This window comes from Quercus suber, unplaced genomic scaffold (genome assembly GCF_002906115.3).
Source record: "Quercus suber isolate HL8 unplaced genomic scaffold, Cork oak 2.0 scaffold_61, whole genome shotgun sequence".
Classification (NCBI taxonomy): Eukaryota; Viridiplantae; Streptophyta; class Magnoliopsida; order Fagales; family Fagaceae; genus Quercus; species Quercus suber.
Window position 1 is genome coordinate 580,495 of NW_027069526.1, and position 16,643 is coordinate 597,137.

Here is a 16,643-nt window from a genome sequence, read left to right on the forward strand (position 1 = left end):
TAGGTCATGGCGTACGTGGCACGTGTTGATTAGTGGAGTTAATGCTCCAAGTAGTGGGACTGTTGGGTTTTCCGCTAGTCTTTCCGTTTTTCGAGCCTTTGTTTTTAAACTCCTCCTCTTCTTACTTTTTTCTTTTCATTTTTCGAAAATCTTCAATCATTACTTCTCCTTTGTTAGCCTTCTTCTGCTGTTCTTCTTCGAATTGGTGTGCTGTTTGGCAGTGCTTCCTTAGTCCGCCATTGTTCAAGGTATGTTATTCTCCTTTTCTTGCGTTTTTTCTTTTCGCCATTTTGCTGTGGTAGCATTTCTGATTTACTTTTTTTCTTTTTCTTCCTATTTGCTTTTGGTATTCCTTTTAGTTGTACTGTTCTTCCCTGCGCTTCTTTTTTTGGGTTTTTCATGGTTAGTAACTCCGAGGTTAGAGCTGCTTGCCCCTCGGTTTCTTTTCTCTTCGCACGTTTAAGGGGCTCCTTAGGTGCTTTTCTAGGTCTCGAAAGTTTTGTTTCTGAGGGTAGTGGTTTAAGCATAGTATTGGCAGATTTGTTGCCTTTAATACAACAGTCAATTAACTGGTTCGAGGGTCAAGAAAGAGAGAAAAGGACGATGTCAGAAGTTAGATCTAGCAATCTTGAGATGGGGTTATCGTCTAACGGCGATCCCGTGGAGAGGGATACCGCCGTCTCTAGTCCTCGGGTGGTTAAGGCTTTCATGCCCTTGAGGAGGTCTGTGGGTTGGACGCTAAAACGGTGAATAGATTCAAGGATAGGTTCCAGTTTCCGGAGAGGGTTCGCGTCCGTCGGCCCAGTGACGAGGATAGGGCTTGTCACTTTTTTCCAAATGAGGTGTACTTCTATGAGGCCGCTTTCACTTGTGGCCTTAGATTCCCCGTCCATCCTCTCTTAATGGAGCCTTTAAATCATTTTGGGATTGCTCCTGGGCAGCTGATGCCCAATTCTTGGAGGATAGCAGTTAATTGTATGGAAATATGGTTGGCCGTTAATGGGGATATGATCAAAGTAGGTGAGCTCGTCCACCTATATCGTCTAAAAGAATCCAAAGAATATGGATACTACGAGTTGGTACCCTGGGAAAGGAGGACCAGGATTGTTAGAGGGTTACCTTCATCCTTCAGGTACTGGAAATCAAGATCTTTCTTTGTGTTCGGGGATGATTTTGAGACCCCCTCCAGCCAGGATTGGGGTGACATTCCGAGGTTCCTTCGTCGGTGGGAAAACCCGACATTAGGTGCGTCAGTATCTCTTTTTATTGCTTTTAGTTCTGCTGCACTTGTTGTTATCGTCACTAACCTCTTGATCCTTTCAATTCCGCAGTGAAGAGACGGCCTAAACTTAGGAGCAAGTATAAGGCACGGGTTGAGCAGGCAATTGAGTACGCCAAAACAATTGAGAGTTGGGAGGACTTGGTAAGTCCGCGGACCCTTGCTTTCTACAATCTTGGCCCGAATCCGTCTTCCTTCGTCTTGCGCAACGTTGAAATTGAAGGAAAAAAGAGTAAGTATTAAACTCGTTGGAACACTTTTTTTTTTTTTTTTTTGACAAGTATTCCTTTCTGGCAGAAATGACGACAAAATTTAACAAAGATCTTTAGGTGAAAATGAGATTAAAGAAAGATGAGCCCCTGTCTAATTTGGGAAAGAAGACAGTGCGCGTCACTGGAAAGGGAGGCCTTGCTGCATTGACCCCCTCCGTCCATCCTATCATTTTCGTGGGTGAGACGATGAGGACGGCTTCTCCTACGACATCCGTGGAGGAAATAGAGGGCACCCCCATCTCCAAAAAGTCGCAGCTGTCTGAAAAGAAGAAGGACAAAATTGTTTCTCGCTCATCTACCCTTTGGAATGACGAGAAGATGGCCGTGGATAGAGCCAACAAGATAATGACGACTGCGGACTTGAGGGCTTTGTCTGGCATCCCCTTTAATGAGATAGTGGCTCGTCATGTTCATAAGCTCATCCAGGTATATCATCTTGGATATCCCTCTTCTTCTTCTTTTTTTTTTTTTTCTTTTTTTTTTTTTGACTGACGTCTTTTATCTCCTTCTTAGGTGTTAGGGGAGAGCTTGCATCTTTCTTCTGAGTATTTTACTCAAAAGGCGAAGGTGGCATCCATGATGTCTAGGATGGAAGTTTTGGAGGCAGAGAAGTCATCACTGAAGAAGGATCTCATTGCTTCTATGGGTGAAGCCAATGCTTTGAAGGAGCAGGTGAAGAAGCTGAATAACGACCTTAGGGTTGAGCGCCAATTGATCTTGGAGAAAGACGAGCAGCTTATTGGAGCCCGGGAGAGTCATAAGACCATAGCTGCCAGGTCTGTCGAAGCCTTCCAAACCACTGACAAGTACAACACTGTGCTCCTTAGTTGGTATTTCAAGGGTTTCGAGCTTCTGAGGAGATACCTAGTGAAACACCCTTCTGGAGTGAACATGGAAAGGCTGGACCTAGAGGAGGTGGATGAAGAAATGGCTGCAGACGAGGCTGCTCAATCCTCTACCACTGAGCCCGAAGCTCCCGTGGATGTTCCTGCTGATGAAGCTCCAATTGACAAGGTTCCTGCTGACGATGCCGCTACTGACGATGGTGCTGCCGAACCTGAGACTTGGCAAAAATTTCTTTCTTTTTGGGATGTCCTTTATGTTTTGGGCAGTTATGTAATTCTAATTTTTGAACAATTTTAATTTCTGTCTATTTTGGAAACAATATTTTTAGCCCAGTGTTTATGGGCTTCTAGTTGTAAAAAACAATGGTGATTTGCCAGTCCATTTTAGGCTTTAATTTAATTGAACTTACTTCTCTGCACTTACTTGCATTTGTGATTGCGCATCCTTTAGTTTGAGATATGTTAGGGACGTAATCGTCCATGTTGTGCACTAGTACCTCTGCAGTACTTTATATTTGTTTTAGAAGCCTTTTAGTCGTTAGTAACTTACATTCGTCAAAGCGGAATTTTGTTACTTAGCTATTTTTGGCTTTAGTGACTTACACCTTTTGGGAGTCTCTTAGTCGTCAGTAACTTACATCCGTCAAGGCGAAGTCTTGTTACTTAGTCATTTTGGCTTTTGTGACTTACACCCTTTTGGGATCTTTTGGTCGTCAGTAACTTACATCCATCAAGGCGGAATCTTGTTACTTAGCCATTTTTGGCTTTTGTGACTTACACCCTTTTGGGATCTTTTGGTCGTCAGTAACTTACATCCGTCAAGGTGGAATCTTTTTACTTAGCTATTTTTGGCTTCTGTGACTTGCACCCTTTTGGAATCTTTTGGTCGTCAATAACTTACATCTGTCAAGGCGGAATCTTGTTACTTAGCCATTTTCGACCTTTGTGGCTTACACCCTTTTGGGATCTTTTAGCCGTCAGTAACTTACAATCGAATGGAATTGCTCGTAGACAAATGTTAGCTCAATAACTTCTTTATTGATTTTAATAGTGAATACATTTAACTTTTACGTCTATTAATGGTATTTCTTCAAGTGCTCAATGTTCCATGGCCTCAGGAGTCTTTGTCCGTCCGAGGTTTCCAGGTGGTAGCTACCTTGTCTGGAGTAATGAACGACTCGGTATGGTCCTTCCCATGTGGGGCCGAGTTTTCCTTGGTAGCTGGGGTTACTTTGGCAGGACAAGGTCGCCTATGTTGAATCGCCTGAGTTTCACCCTCTTATTGTAATAGTCCGTCATTTTTTTCTAATAATTTGTCACCCTGTTACAAGCTTTGTCTCTCACTTCGTCTAGACAGTCCAGGTTGACTCGTAGACGATCGTTGTTTGCTTCCTCACCGAACATCTCTCGCCTGGTGCTGGTTATTCCTACTTTAACTGGGATCACTGCTTCAGTTCCGTAGGTGAGCCTGAAGGGGGTTTCTCCCGTTGGGGTTCTTGCTGTTGTTTTGTAGGCCTATAAGACATTGGGTAGTTCTTCAGGCCAAGCGCCTTTCGCATCGTCTAACTTGGTTTTTATGATCCTGAGCAACGTACGGTTTATCACCTCCGTCTGTCCATTCGCCTATGGGTGTCCTTGTGATGAGAGCTGGTTCTTGATGCCCAGTCCTGAGCAGAAGTCCTTAAAGCCTTGGCAGTCGAATTGTCGTCCGTTATCTGATATGATCGTCCTTGGAATCCCGAACCTGCAAACTATATTCTTCCACACGAAGCTTCAGATCCTTACCTCAGTGATGGTTGCCATTGGCTCTGCTTCAACCCATTTTGTAAAGTAATCAATAGAAACTAGTAAGAATTTTACTTGGCCTTTGCCTAGGGATAACGGGCCGATGATGTCAATCCCCCATTGTGGGAATGGCCATGGGGACGTTATCGTCGTCAGTTTTTCTGCTGGAAGCCGTTGGACATTCCCAAACCATTGGCACCTGTCACATCTCTTGACGAACTCCATCGCGTCTACCTGCATAGTAGGCCAGAAATAACCTGTTTGAATAACCTTGCTTACTAGGGATCTAGGGCCAGCATGGTCCCCACAGATTCCTTCATGTATCTCTTGCAGGATATACCTAGCTTCTTCTTCATTAACACATTTCAAGTAGGGCATGGAAAAGCCTCTCTTGTATAAAGTGTCGTTGAGGAGTGTAAATCTGGCTACCCTCTTTCTAATCTTTCTGGCCTCGTCTGTTTTTGGAGGGAGATGTCCGTCCTGGAGGAAGGATACTATGGGCGTCATCCAGCTGTCTGTGCTCTAGATTGCGAATGTTGGAACTTCTTCAATGCTAGGATTTTTCTGAATTTCCATCATCAAGTCCTCATTTGCAGCAACTTTTACTGACGAGGCTATCTTCGAGACTTCATCTGCCTCCATGTTATAGCTGTACGGACTCCACTTCATCGAACTCCTAAGCCAAACGTTTCGTCAGCTTGAGATACTTCTGCATTCGCTCTTCCTTTGCTTCATATTCTCCCTGGATCTATCCAATCACCAGTTTTGAATCATTTTGAACTATCAGGTTCTTAGCCCCAAGCACCTTCCCGAGCCTTAATCCAGTCAGAATCCCTTCGTATTCGGCTTCGTTATTGGTTGCTGGAAACATTAGTTGGACTCCATATTTTAGTACTTCTCCCCCTGGGGAGACTATGACGACCCCTACTCCCTCCTTCTTTCGAGCTGACGAAACGTCGGTCTGTATCTTCCACTTTTCGGCTTCGTTGATGAGCTTATCTTCGTCCGAGGAAGTGAACTCGTCAATGAAGTCCATCAGGGCTTGTGTCTTAATTGCTGTCCTAGGATGGTACTCGATGTCAAATTGGCTAAGTTCAATTGCCCATTGGACCATTCTTCCCACCGCTTCGGGCTTGTTCATGGACTTTTTGATAGGTTGGTCTGTCATCACTAGGATGGGATTTGCTTGGAAATATTGTCTTAGTTTCTGGGAGGCCACTATTAACGCAAATGCAATCTTCTCGATCTTTGGATACCTAGATTCAACCCCCTGGAAAGCTTGGCTGACGTAGTACACTGGAGCTGTTTCTTGTTTTCTTCTCGAATCAGGGCTGCACTCACGGCCGTGCTTGATACTGCCATGTACAAATACAGATTTTTCCCTTCTTTTGAAGGACTCAAGAGGGGTGGATTGCTCAAGTAACGCTTTAGCTCCTGAAATGTCGCTTCGCATTCGTCTGTCTACTTGAATGCCTCTTTCAAAGTCTTGAAGAAGGGGAGGCACTTGTCCGTCGCTCTAGAGATGAATTTGTTAAGAGCTGTAATTCTTCCTGTGAGCTTTTGAACTTCCTTGACGGTCCTAGGTAAGGCCATTTCGATTATGGCTTGTACCTTCTCCAAGTTTGCTTCTATTCCTCTTTGGGATACCATGAATACCAAGAATTTGCCTGAGGCTACACCAAAGACACACTTACTCGGGTTCAATTTCATTTGATATTGTTTGAGGGTGGCGAATATCTCCTTTAGGTCGTCCAGGTGGGCGAGTTCTTCCCTACTCTTGACGAGCATATCATCCACATAAACTTCCATATTCCTGCTAATCTGTTTGCTAAACATTTTGTTCACTAACCTCTGGTAAGTAGCTCCTGCGTTCTTCAGTCCAAAAGGCATTACCTTATAGCAATAGAGCCCCTGGCTTGTGATGAAAGCCGTCTTCTCTTGATCTTCGTCAGCCATTTTTATCTGGTTGTATCCTAAGAAGGCGTCCATGAATGTCAATAACTTGTGTTTGGAAGTAGAATCCACGAGCTGGTCTATTCTCGGCAGAGGGAAACTATCCTTCGAGCATGCTTTGTTCAGGTCTGTAAAGTCGACACACATTCTCCACTTCCTATTTGCTTTCTTCACAAGGACGACGTTTGCAAGCCAATCAGGATAGTATACTTCCCCGATGAATCCGGCCTTCAATAGTTTATTTACCTTGTCTGTAACAGCCTGGTCTCGCTTTGGAGCAAAGACCCTTCGTTTCTGCTTGACAGACTTCTTCTCTGGATCCACATCCAGCTTGTGCTGGATAACTTCTGGGGATATGCTAGGCATGTCCTCATGACTCCAAGCGAAGATATCCTGGTTCTCCTTTAGGAACTGCACTAGCCTTGATTTCATCTCGGGGCTCAATGTCGTCCCTATCCTTGTCGTCTTGGTTGCTTCTTCTTCATCCAGCTTCACTGTTTCCAAGGCTTTCATTTTGTTTTCTTCTTTCTCTTCAATTGTCCAAGTGTGATTCTCTTTTGTAGCCAAGACGGCCTGGTAGCATTCTCTCGCCAAGACCTGATCGCCTTTCACCTCCCCGACCCGTTATCTGTTGGGAACTTCACCTTCAGGCAATAGGTGGACGTAGAGGCCCTCCATTTGTTAAGTGTGGGTCTCCCAATAATTACATTGTAAGACGAGGGGCAGTCTACCACCAGGAAGTCTATTTGACGAGTCAATTGCTTCAGGTATGTCTCCACTGTCACCGTCACCGTCACCGTCACCGTCACCATGCCCTTGGGGTAAACCCTGTCTCCGTTGAAACTGACGAGAAGGGTGTCAAATGGGCGCAGTCTCTTCGGATCCAACTTGAGCTACTGAAATGCTGGAAGGTAAATGATATCTGTTGAACTACCGTTGTCTACGAGTATTCTTTTGGTGTTGAACCCTTCTATGACCAACATTATGACCAATGGATCGTTGTAAGGCTGCTTCACTTCTTTGGCGTTTGCTTCATTGAAAGTCATATCCTGATCTGTTCATCGCTGCTTGGACGGGGGTATCATGTAGACACTATTCACTTGCCTTTGATATGCTTTCCTGAGGGATTTAAATGACCCACCCAGGGACGGCCCTCCTGTTATTGTATTAATTTCACCAATAATATCTTGGGGGGGTTGGGAGGTGTTACCTTCGTTTCTGGATGAGGATTCCCTCTGATTTTTGTTTACGTCCCTGAATTTGCTAAACTCTCCTTTCTTTACATATCTTTGGAACTTTCCTTTTCGTATTAATTCTTCTATTTGCTCCTTATGGTCCCGACAATCTTCAGTGTAATGACCATGATCCTTATGGAATCGGCAGTACTTGCTCTTGTCACAGACATTTGGAGATGAATGCAATGGCCTTGGCCACTTGAGGAAATGTTCATCCTTAATCTGCATTAAAATTTTATCAATGGGCATTACCAAAGGAGTAAACTTTACCAGTCGAGAGCTTTTATCGTCCTTCCTCCTGTTCCCATCATTAGTCCGACGATCTGGGCGCTCCCTTTTCTGTCCCCTACGTTCGTCCTCTTTCCTTCCTCTGTCTCCTGGCTTCTCAGTGTCCTTTATGGCTGCCAGTGCATCTTTAGCGTTCATGTACTTCTGTGCTTTTATGAGCATTTCTGCCATCGTTTTTGGAGGATTCTTCACGAGCGAAACCACAAGATCTCTGGATTTTAACCCTGCTTTGAAGGTCGTCAGCTGTACCTTATCATCAGCTTCGTCCACCTCTAGAGTCTCCCGAGTGAAGTGCTTAACGTACGACCTCAAGGTTTCCCTTTCTCCCTGCCTAGTGGTAAGCAAATAATCTGCTAGCCTCTTGGGACGCTGGCCCCCAATAAAGTGCCGTAAGAAGGCGTTACTCAACTGGTCAAAATTGTCAATGGATGACGTTGGCAGTTTAGTGAACCATTCCCTTGCAGCTCCTTTAAAGGTGGTAGGAAAGGAACGACATAATATCTCATCAGGGGGCTGCTGAAGCCCCAAAGTCGTTTTGAAGGTGTTGAGGTGGTCCTGTGGATCCTTAAGCCCGTCAAATGGTTCCAATTGCGGCAATCGAAATTTCGATGGTATTGGGCACCCTAAGACCGCGGCTGTGAATGGCGAGTCTGTTGCCCTCACCAATCTGCCCACGCTCTGGTCTGTCTTTTCCCTGATGGCATTTTTCAATTCGTCCATCTCCTTCCTCATTTCTTGAAGAAGATTTGAATTTTGGTCTACTGGAGTAGTAGGCTTTTGAGGGTCGCTCCTTCTGTGGCTATTTCCCTCGTCCTGCGTGTTGTTTTTGGATCGATTCTCCTCTTGTTGGAGTTGCAATTTCATTTCCTGATTTTGCTTGGTGAGTTCTTCGACGGCAGCCGTGAGAGCCTGAACTTGTTGGGCCAAGGCCGCGGAATCTTGATTCGTCTCCACCTGAAAGTTGTTGATTGGAAGCTACTTTTCCGAGTTTGGACAAGAAAAAGATAACCTTCCCGGCGCCAAACTGATGAAGTGTAAATTCGTCAGTCGTGATTCTTAGATGGAAGCAATCTCCGGCCTTCAAAGGTGGTTATCGGTGTGGTGCCTGCCACAACAGCTCCGATGCCAAAGTCAGTATAAGATACTAGATGAGAATAAGCAATGCAAAATAATGGAGCAAAAATAAGTCTCTCGATGTATGTCTACATGGTTCTTGGCAATGTAGGAGTTTTATATATGCTTTCATGGCTTCTAGCCGTTGGGGTAGTTATGGAGGTCTTAATGTTCCTCTTGGAAACGTTTGGTGCTGTGTAATGTGGTATCAATGTGCTCCAACGGTCTACACAGTTGTTCTTGTAACCGTCCTAGGTTTAATTGCTTGCATTGAATGGCCTGGATGTCCTTGTCAATAGCGTGAACAATTACTTCGTCATGCCTAATGGTATCTTCGTCCATCTTGATGGGATTGTCCATGTGTGATGTACTCATCATTCCTGTCAAAGATTATTGAAAGCTTTTGTAAAAGATGTAGTAGAACTTCTGCATTTAGAGGTTCAGATTGATAGCGAACGTAGTCAACGTCAACTTTGGGATTCCCATTCAAACGCAGAAATTACTGAACTACAACAAAATTTTGAGACAGGGAAAGAAGAAACCGATAATGTGGTTTTCGGAGCAAATATTATTGTAGAGTTCTTTCTGAACTACAGAAGGCACTTTTCCACAAGGTGTGCTTTAGTTATCAAATATAGAGAAATGAAGCGGATCAAGATTTTGATAAACAAACGTCTTGAGCTGATGCAAATTTTTCCCAAAAACATTTATGGGTTACTGGAGAGATCAAGGTCTAAACTCAGAGGCCTGCGGGGAAAACCTATTGATGAACGCAAATCTGCCAGTCCCAGACCACCAGTTTTCAAAAGAGTTGCATTAGTTTCCTCTCTTTCAGAGAAAGTAAACAACATGATCACTCAAAACCAAGATTTAATAACTGGCATGGAATCTCAAATACAGTTTGTCAATTTGCAACTGCTCCTACTGCATGCTTTCCTGAAAGATTTGGAGGAAGTTGAATCAGAAACTGCAATGGAAAAGGCCTGGATAGATGATGTTGCAGACTTTATCAATGATGTAGACCATGCCATCCATGTATTCGAACAGAGAACAGATTATGCAAATAGATTGCCTACAGATGTCTATTCCTGGATACAAAATCTGATGCTCCGGAAGGACATTGAGTGGATCAATGCTGGTTTTTCTGGCCTTTACCAAGGAAAGGATACAAACGATTTCAAATTTATCAGAAGACGACAGCAGAGTCTCCAATCTTAGAATAAACCTGTCCCCATAGATGACACGATATCTGTTGTAAACAAGATCCAACGTCATCTCAATCAAGAACAAGATATACTTATAGACGTATATCTTGAAGTCAAGGCACTATTGAACCAGTTGAAGGACTTACGTAAACTTTTTGAAGATCCAAAAGCAACTGAAGGTGTAAATTATTCAAGAATGGCTTGCTTGGAAAAAATGAGATGCATCTCTCTTGATGCAGAGGATTCCATAACTATATATATAAATTCAGCCAAAGGCAGGGAGAATCATCAAGACGACACAGGACATGGGTCAAAGCTCTGCATGGAAATCAAGTGAATCAAACATACTATCAATCTTCTTAATAGAAGTACCAAAGTATACCACATTGAACTAAGACAAAAGTCAAGATCAAGCATCGGCTTTGAAGAAGACACACATGAATTAGTCTCACGACTAACCAACAAGGAGGACATCGCTGTTGATTCCATTGTAGGGATGCAGGGCATAGGTAAGACAACTCTCGCAAAAATTGTGTATAACCATAAAGCCATTGTCAATCATTTCCCTTTTCGTGCTTGGGTATCGGTACCTCAAGAGTCCAATAACGTCAACACACTTCTAGAAGATGTGGGAAACCAGGTCCTAAAGATTAGTGAATTACAGGAGGAACCGGATGGAAAGGATTTCTGGGTCAATAAAATGAACAAGTTCTTGAAGGAAAACAAGTTCCTTCTTGTTCTGGACAACATCTTGACAAAGGAAGCCTGGGATACTCTAAAAGAAGCATTCCCGAAAACCACAAATGGAAGTAAAATTTTGCTGACCACACACAGCAGGACTGTAGCTTCACATGCTAATCAAGATAACACACCCTACCAACTTCGACTTCGAACCAAAGAAGAGAGCTGGAGGTTGTTTATCCAGAGGGCACAGTTTCCACCTGATAATCTGTCACCGTCACACACAGAAGCACTAAAGGAAGTTGTGGAAAGATCTGGGGGCTTACCCCAAGCCATTGAATATCTTGTGGATAAATTTTCAGGAAAAGATGTGACTGCTCTGGATTTGCGAAGGGTGCCTATCAATGATCATTTCCAAAACGGATGGTCCAAAACCTTGGAGAATGAAGATTTGAGTGAAGATTTGAAGAGATGTTTTTCTTACTTCTGACTCTTTCCTAGCAACTTTGAAATTCCTACAAGGAGACTAATTGCTTTGTGGGTTGCACAAGGGTTGGTGAAACAAAGTGATGTTGAGAAAGAAACTCTAGAAGATGTTGCAGAGAAATACTTATCTGAATTGATTGGCCTGAACATGATTCAAGTAGTACAAAAAAAGATTAATGGGAAAGTAAAGACATGTCGCTTGCCAAATGCTTTGCTAGAGCTCTGCCTGTCCAAATGTGTGAGTTCAGATAGGCAACTTTCTGATCATTTTAACAAAAATGACGCCAGTTTTGCTCATATTCATGGTAACAACACAACATCGGCTGATCTGCAACGTTATAAAAGGCATGTTTCCTTCCTGTCCTTTGACACACGGGAGGGAACTAAGCCTGAAGAAGACATTGAGAACTTCCTTCGCAAGGCCATTTCAAGTGGATGCTTCAAAGTTCTAAAGGTTCTTGATCTTGAACGTGTATTCAGACCGCAACTACCCAATGCCATAGGAAACTTGATTGAACTGAAGTATCTTGGCTTAAGGTGGACTTACCTCGAGATGATCCCGTCATCCATAGGTAACTTGCAGAAGCTTCAAACTCTAGATGTGAAGCATACTTATCTCCACACTCTCCCTTCTTCAATATGGAAACTAAAAGAACTTCGGCACCTATATTTGACCCAGATTTATCGAAGTAAATTCGCGCATCAACCAAGTTCCAGTTCTTTGAAGAACTTGCAAACATTATGGGGTGTTTTCGTGGGTGAGGACAATCATCTGAAGGATGGGCTGGAGAAGTGGACAAACCTTCGGAAATTGGGACTGGCACTTCAATTACCATCACAACAGCAAAGGGCATTGGCAAAATGTGTAGTGAAACTGAACAACCATGAATGTTTGGGTTTGAGATCGATTGATGAAATGAGCAAACCTCAAGTTCTATACTAGGAGTCTTTGTCAGGTATGGAAAATCTCACCAGCCTCTCTATTTGGAAAGCTAGAGATTCCATCCATCATATCTGAGTTTCCACAAAGTCTCTCAAACCTTACCTTGTCTGCCTCTGGGCTTAAGAATGACCCGATGCCAGCTTTAGATAAACTCCCCAATCTCAAATCACTCTGTTTCTACTCTGGTTCTTATGAAAGAAGAGAGATGGTCTGCCCCAGAGGGAGATTTACCAAGCTTCTAGTTCTGAAACTTTGGAAACTAGAGATGCTAGAAGAGCTGCAGGTGGAGGAAGGAGCAATGCAAAATTTGAGGGAGTTGGATATCAGGTCTTGCAAGGAGTTGAAGTTAATATGACACGTGGCACTATTATCTTATTAAATCTCTTTACCCCATAATAACATTCCAACTTACTAATAAATAAATATAAAATCCTAACCTAAAGTAATGTTTGTAATTATATTGTATTTTAGCCTTTAAGAATGTATATTATTTTTTTATCATAAAAAAAACACAGATATTAATATTACACATGAAAAAATAATGAATTCAATAATTGAAACGGTTGAAAACAAAATTAAACCAAAACCTCAATTCATTAATGAAAAAATATCCAAATTTTGAACTTTAAAAAAAAAAAATGGAGTTAAGTAAAGATAGACTTACATAAAAATTTGGACGGATGGATTCTCTCATATCCAATTTCATGTTTGATAGCAAATTTTGCTTTTAATTAAAGAATATAGATTACATGGAATAAAGCACCAAACAAAACCATAACAAATTAAATCCATTATAAAATATTAATGTCAACAAAAAATAATCATGTAATAAGAAATTAAAAAAATAAAAATATATTTCTTGCTATATTGACTTAAAAAAAAAAATTTTAAAAAAAAAACACTAAAAGGTGTGATCAAACATAGAATTTCAACCTATCTACAAAACTTGTTGATAAAAATCATATTATATATAATAAAAAGACAACAAATACACAAAATTTATTCAATTTGATGAAAGAAAAAAAAAATTACTTGCAAGGTTGTAGGCAAGGCAGAGAGGAGAAATGAAGAATATAGCAAATAATTGTAAAACATGTAGTAGAAATAATGAAACACAAAAAAATTGTGTGTATATATAGTGAGAATTTTAGGTTGTGAAGAAGATGATATTAATAAAAAGAAGTAGTTTAGGTAAAACTCAAATACTTTTTTTTGTTTTTAACTTTATTATTAGGAAAAAGATGACATAAGATGCAAATTTATCCACCAAAAAAAAAAAATAATAATAATAACGTAGGAAAAAAAAATTAAGTTCTACCTTTTTTTCCTTTTACGTTTTTAAAGAAACTTAGGAAAAAAAATGCAAATTCGATCCTTTTTCTTTTTCTTTTACGTTTTTTATTTTTCTTTTTTATTTACATTCTATCCTTAGGTAATTCTATTCTATTGATTTTAGGCTTTGTTGATAACATTTTAGACAGACACAATTGTTATAGTTGTAAATCAAATACTACTTTCTTTCATTACTTGATTTGTCATATTTATCCAAAAAATATGTATATAACTATTCTTAAAATTTAAAAATTTATTAAAATTTTTACAATTTGGTTAAGCCACTTGGCGTAACCACGATATCTAAACTCAACTTTTATTATATTAGTATATGATAAAGTATGATAGAGATATATATATATATATATATAGATTAGGCACTCTGAGTTGTACTCTTTTTATTATTGCCCTTAGTTCTCTAACCGTCAAGACCCAGTTAACCTCTCTACATGCAGTTCCATGCGATAGAAATCATAGCGAGATTAGGGGCTTGATGAGGCTGGTCTCCTCAATAATTTGAGATAGTTTAACAAGATCAAGAGCAGAATAGATATTACCTTCATTGTGGGCTCAAGTTTAACGCTTCCCATTAGAGGCTCATAACATATGGTTGTTGAACCCTTCCAAACTCATTTTAAAACCTTGCATTAGATCATGGTCGTTTGCCCATAAATATTTGGGCCTAGATGGGGAGGCTGGGGCTGGGGCTGGGCCTAGTTAAGTTTAGAAGTAGCAAACTGCGAGCCACTAAGCGCAAAAAGATCAATGAGTTTTCCTCAATTTTATAAGGTACTTGAATTATTCCTAAACTGATTGTATACTGTATTCTCAGTAACTCAGCCCCCATTGAAGTCAAAGTTTTCAAACAGTCTTAGGGTTTGTTTGGATACCATTTATTATTAAAAACTGAAAATACTGTAGTAAAATAATTTTTAAATATGTAAATAGTGCCGTGAAACTCATTTTTAATGAAAATTTTGCTAGAAAAAAAAAAAAAAAAGTTTGTAGGTCCCGTGAACAGTGTATAAGACTTAGGTTTGGACGCAAACGCTAAACGCATTTGCTATCCAAACGCACACTTAGAATCTGTTTAGATATCGCTTATTTTGCTGAAAATTAAAAACTTATTACTGAAAACAATATAGTAAAATAATATTAAAAAGGCAAAACACTGTTGCTGAAACACTATTGCGTTTTTCACTTCATGGCTGGTTCATGAACAGTACCTCTCCCAAACGCAAAACACGCAAACGTCCTCTCCCAAACACACGCTTAATTGTTGATTAGAATAGCTTATTTCAGACAATAGCTACCGTTTGATAAAACCCTTTCTTTTTTCACGTGAAACAAACCCTAGTAAAAAAAAAATTATTTAGTTCTTCAAGGTTTGATAATAATTGACCAAATTAAAGTTTAATTAACCTCATTCAAAGCATTAGTTTTACGTCAGCACACTAAAATGAAATAACTATTAAACTCCAAAATTTCTCCAATCCACATTAATGAATTGAAAAAAAAAAAAATCCTAAAATTTTAACATGAGCGACCAAGCATTAAAATGTACTGAGATGATTCGGTTATTGAAAAACAAAGTGGGCCTATTTTAGTGAAATTAGCTGTTTCCTATGGGATTCTGAATCATGCTAGACTCCAAATATCACTACTTCTTACCTCATGTTCATGTATAGTGTATACTTTGTAACTATACCACTAACTAAATAAAAGTGGCCGACATAAACCATATAATTGTGAGACCACCACAATTGCTCTTTTTGCAATTCGACAAAAATCCTACCGTAACATCATATATAATTGGGAGAAAGTTGATCGCTTTTTCAAATATCAAGACTATCCGGCTGCCTTGTCCCCCAATCTTTGTAATTGCTTTTATGGGTTTTGTTTTTCCTCTCGTGAAACAGCTCAAGCAGCCATATGATTTCATAGTATCATTCTTTTTTTCTTTTTTTAATAGTAAGTAAGAAACATAGTATCATTCATTGTAATTTTATTCTCTTTAGTGTCAAACTCACACTTATAAAACCTTAATAAAGAAACCTAGCTCATATATTATCTTTATTTAATTCTTGGATCTTCTTAAGTATTAGGCCAAGATCTGCACTTCAACTTCTTTTTTAAATTTTTTTTTTTTTTTTTTTTCAATTCTTCCAGGTTCCCATTTTTGACAAATGTTCAGGTAATGGTAACTCATAAGCCCTCTCAAGTCTAGTAGAAATGAAAAGATGAGTGCAGATACTAATTTTCATTTAAAAAAAAAAAAAAAAAAAAACTCACAACACCAATTCACCAAATGAACAACGGAACCTCAACAATTAAAATAGAAATACACCAATAAGGCAATAAGTGAAACCTAAATCAATTTACAATTTTAGAGAGCCTTCATTAAGAATTGAATAAGGTTTCCCCATTAGCATATATATATGCTGAGGATTCAGTTCTTGAACCCTCCTCCTATGTATTGAACTTTGGATCTTACTAATCACATTTTACATCTTGAATGATGGAGTCCTCAGGCATTACTTACGCTCTGGCATTTCTCTACGACAGAACGTGGTAATTGCATGGTAGCTCAACTTACAAATTATAGGTCAGAAACTTTTCCCCTTCAAAAATTATGTAAAGCCCAAATTAGAACTCATCCCAGCTAGTCTTAGGGTTACTGACTAGTTTCATCACCTTTTTCCAAACTCTATTAGTAGCATCTATACAAAGAACAATACTAAACATAACAAATTTCATAATTTTTTTTTTTTCAAAACTTGTTGATGTGGCAGATTATAATACATGCAAAATCACTTTCACAAAATCACTAATGATGTCGCTTTCTCTATACATTAATCACAATCTATTACCTTTGTAATTGTAAAATTCTATTTGAAATTTTTTGCATCGATCTTCAAACTTTTTGTTGAAAGAAATGTGAATCCCAACTCCAAAACTCTACCACAGGACAGGTAAGTAGATCCACCATTATAACCCCATTGCAATAATCTGTCTCACGTAGACAACTAGGTCTGGAAAAGCAAGCCAGCCAATAATGACATATGCTTAGGCAAGACTATTTTTTTTAGTGGAAGCCAATTTGTAAAAGTTAGTATATATATTTTATTTTTCATAGAAATTGCGAGAAAGTAGTGTTTTATCAAAACCTAGTGGGGGCAGGCCCCCTCCTACTCCCGCCCTTCGCCTATGCGAGTAGTGCAGCTAA

At 40.1% G+C, this 16,643-nt stretch overlaps 2 protein-coding genes across 2 annotated transcripts; one reads left to right on the plus strand and one right to left on the minus strand.

The window, feature by feature from the left end:
• Nucleotides 1–7,192: 7,192 nt before the first annotated feature.
• LOC112004522 (uncharacterized) lies at nucleotides 7,193–8,521 on the minus strand. Its single transcript, XM_024036772.1, has one exon. The coding sequence runs from the start codon at nucleotides 8,519–8,521 to the stop codon at nucleotides 7,193–7,195; it is 1,329 nt and encodes a 442-aa protein (XP_023892540.1).
• Nucleotides 8,522–10,471: 1,950 nt separating this feature from the next.
• LOC112004521 (probable disease resistance protein RF45) lies at nucleotides 10,472–12,440 on the plus strand. Its single transcript, XM_024036771.1, has 3 exons — nucleotides 10,472–11,082; nucleotides 11,158–12,032; nucleotides 12,118–12,440. Exons 1-3 carry the CDS (start codon nucleotides 10,472–10,474, stop codon nucleotides 12,438–12,440), a joined length of 1,809 nt encoding a protein of 602 aa, XP_023892539.1.
• Nucleotides 12,441–16,643: the final 4,203 nt, after the last annotated feature.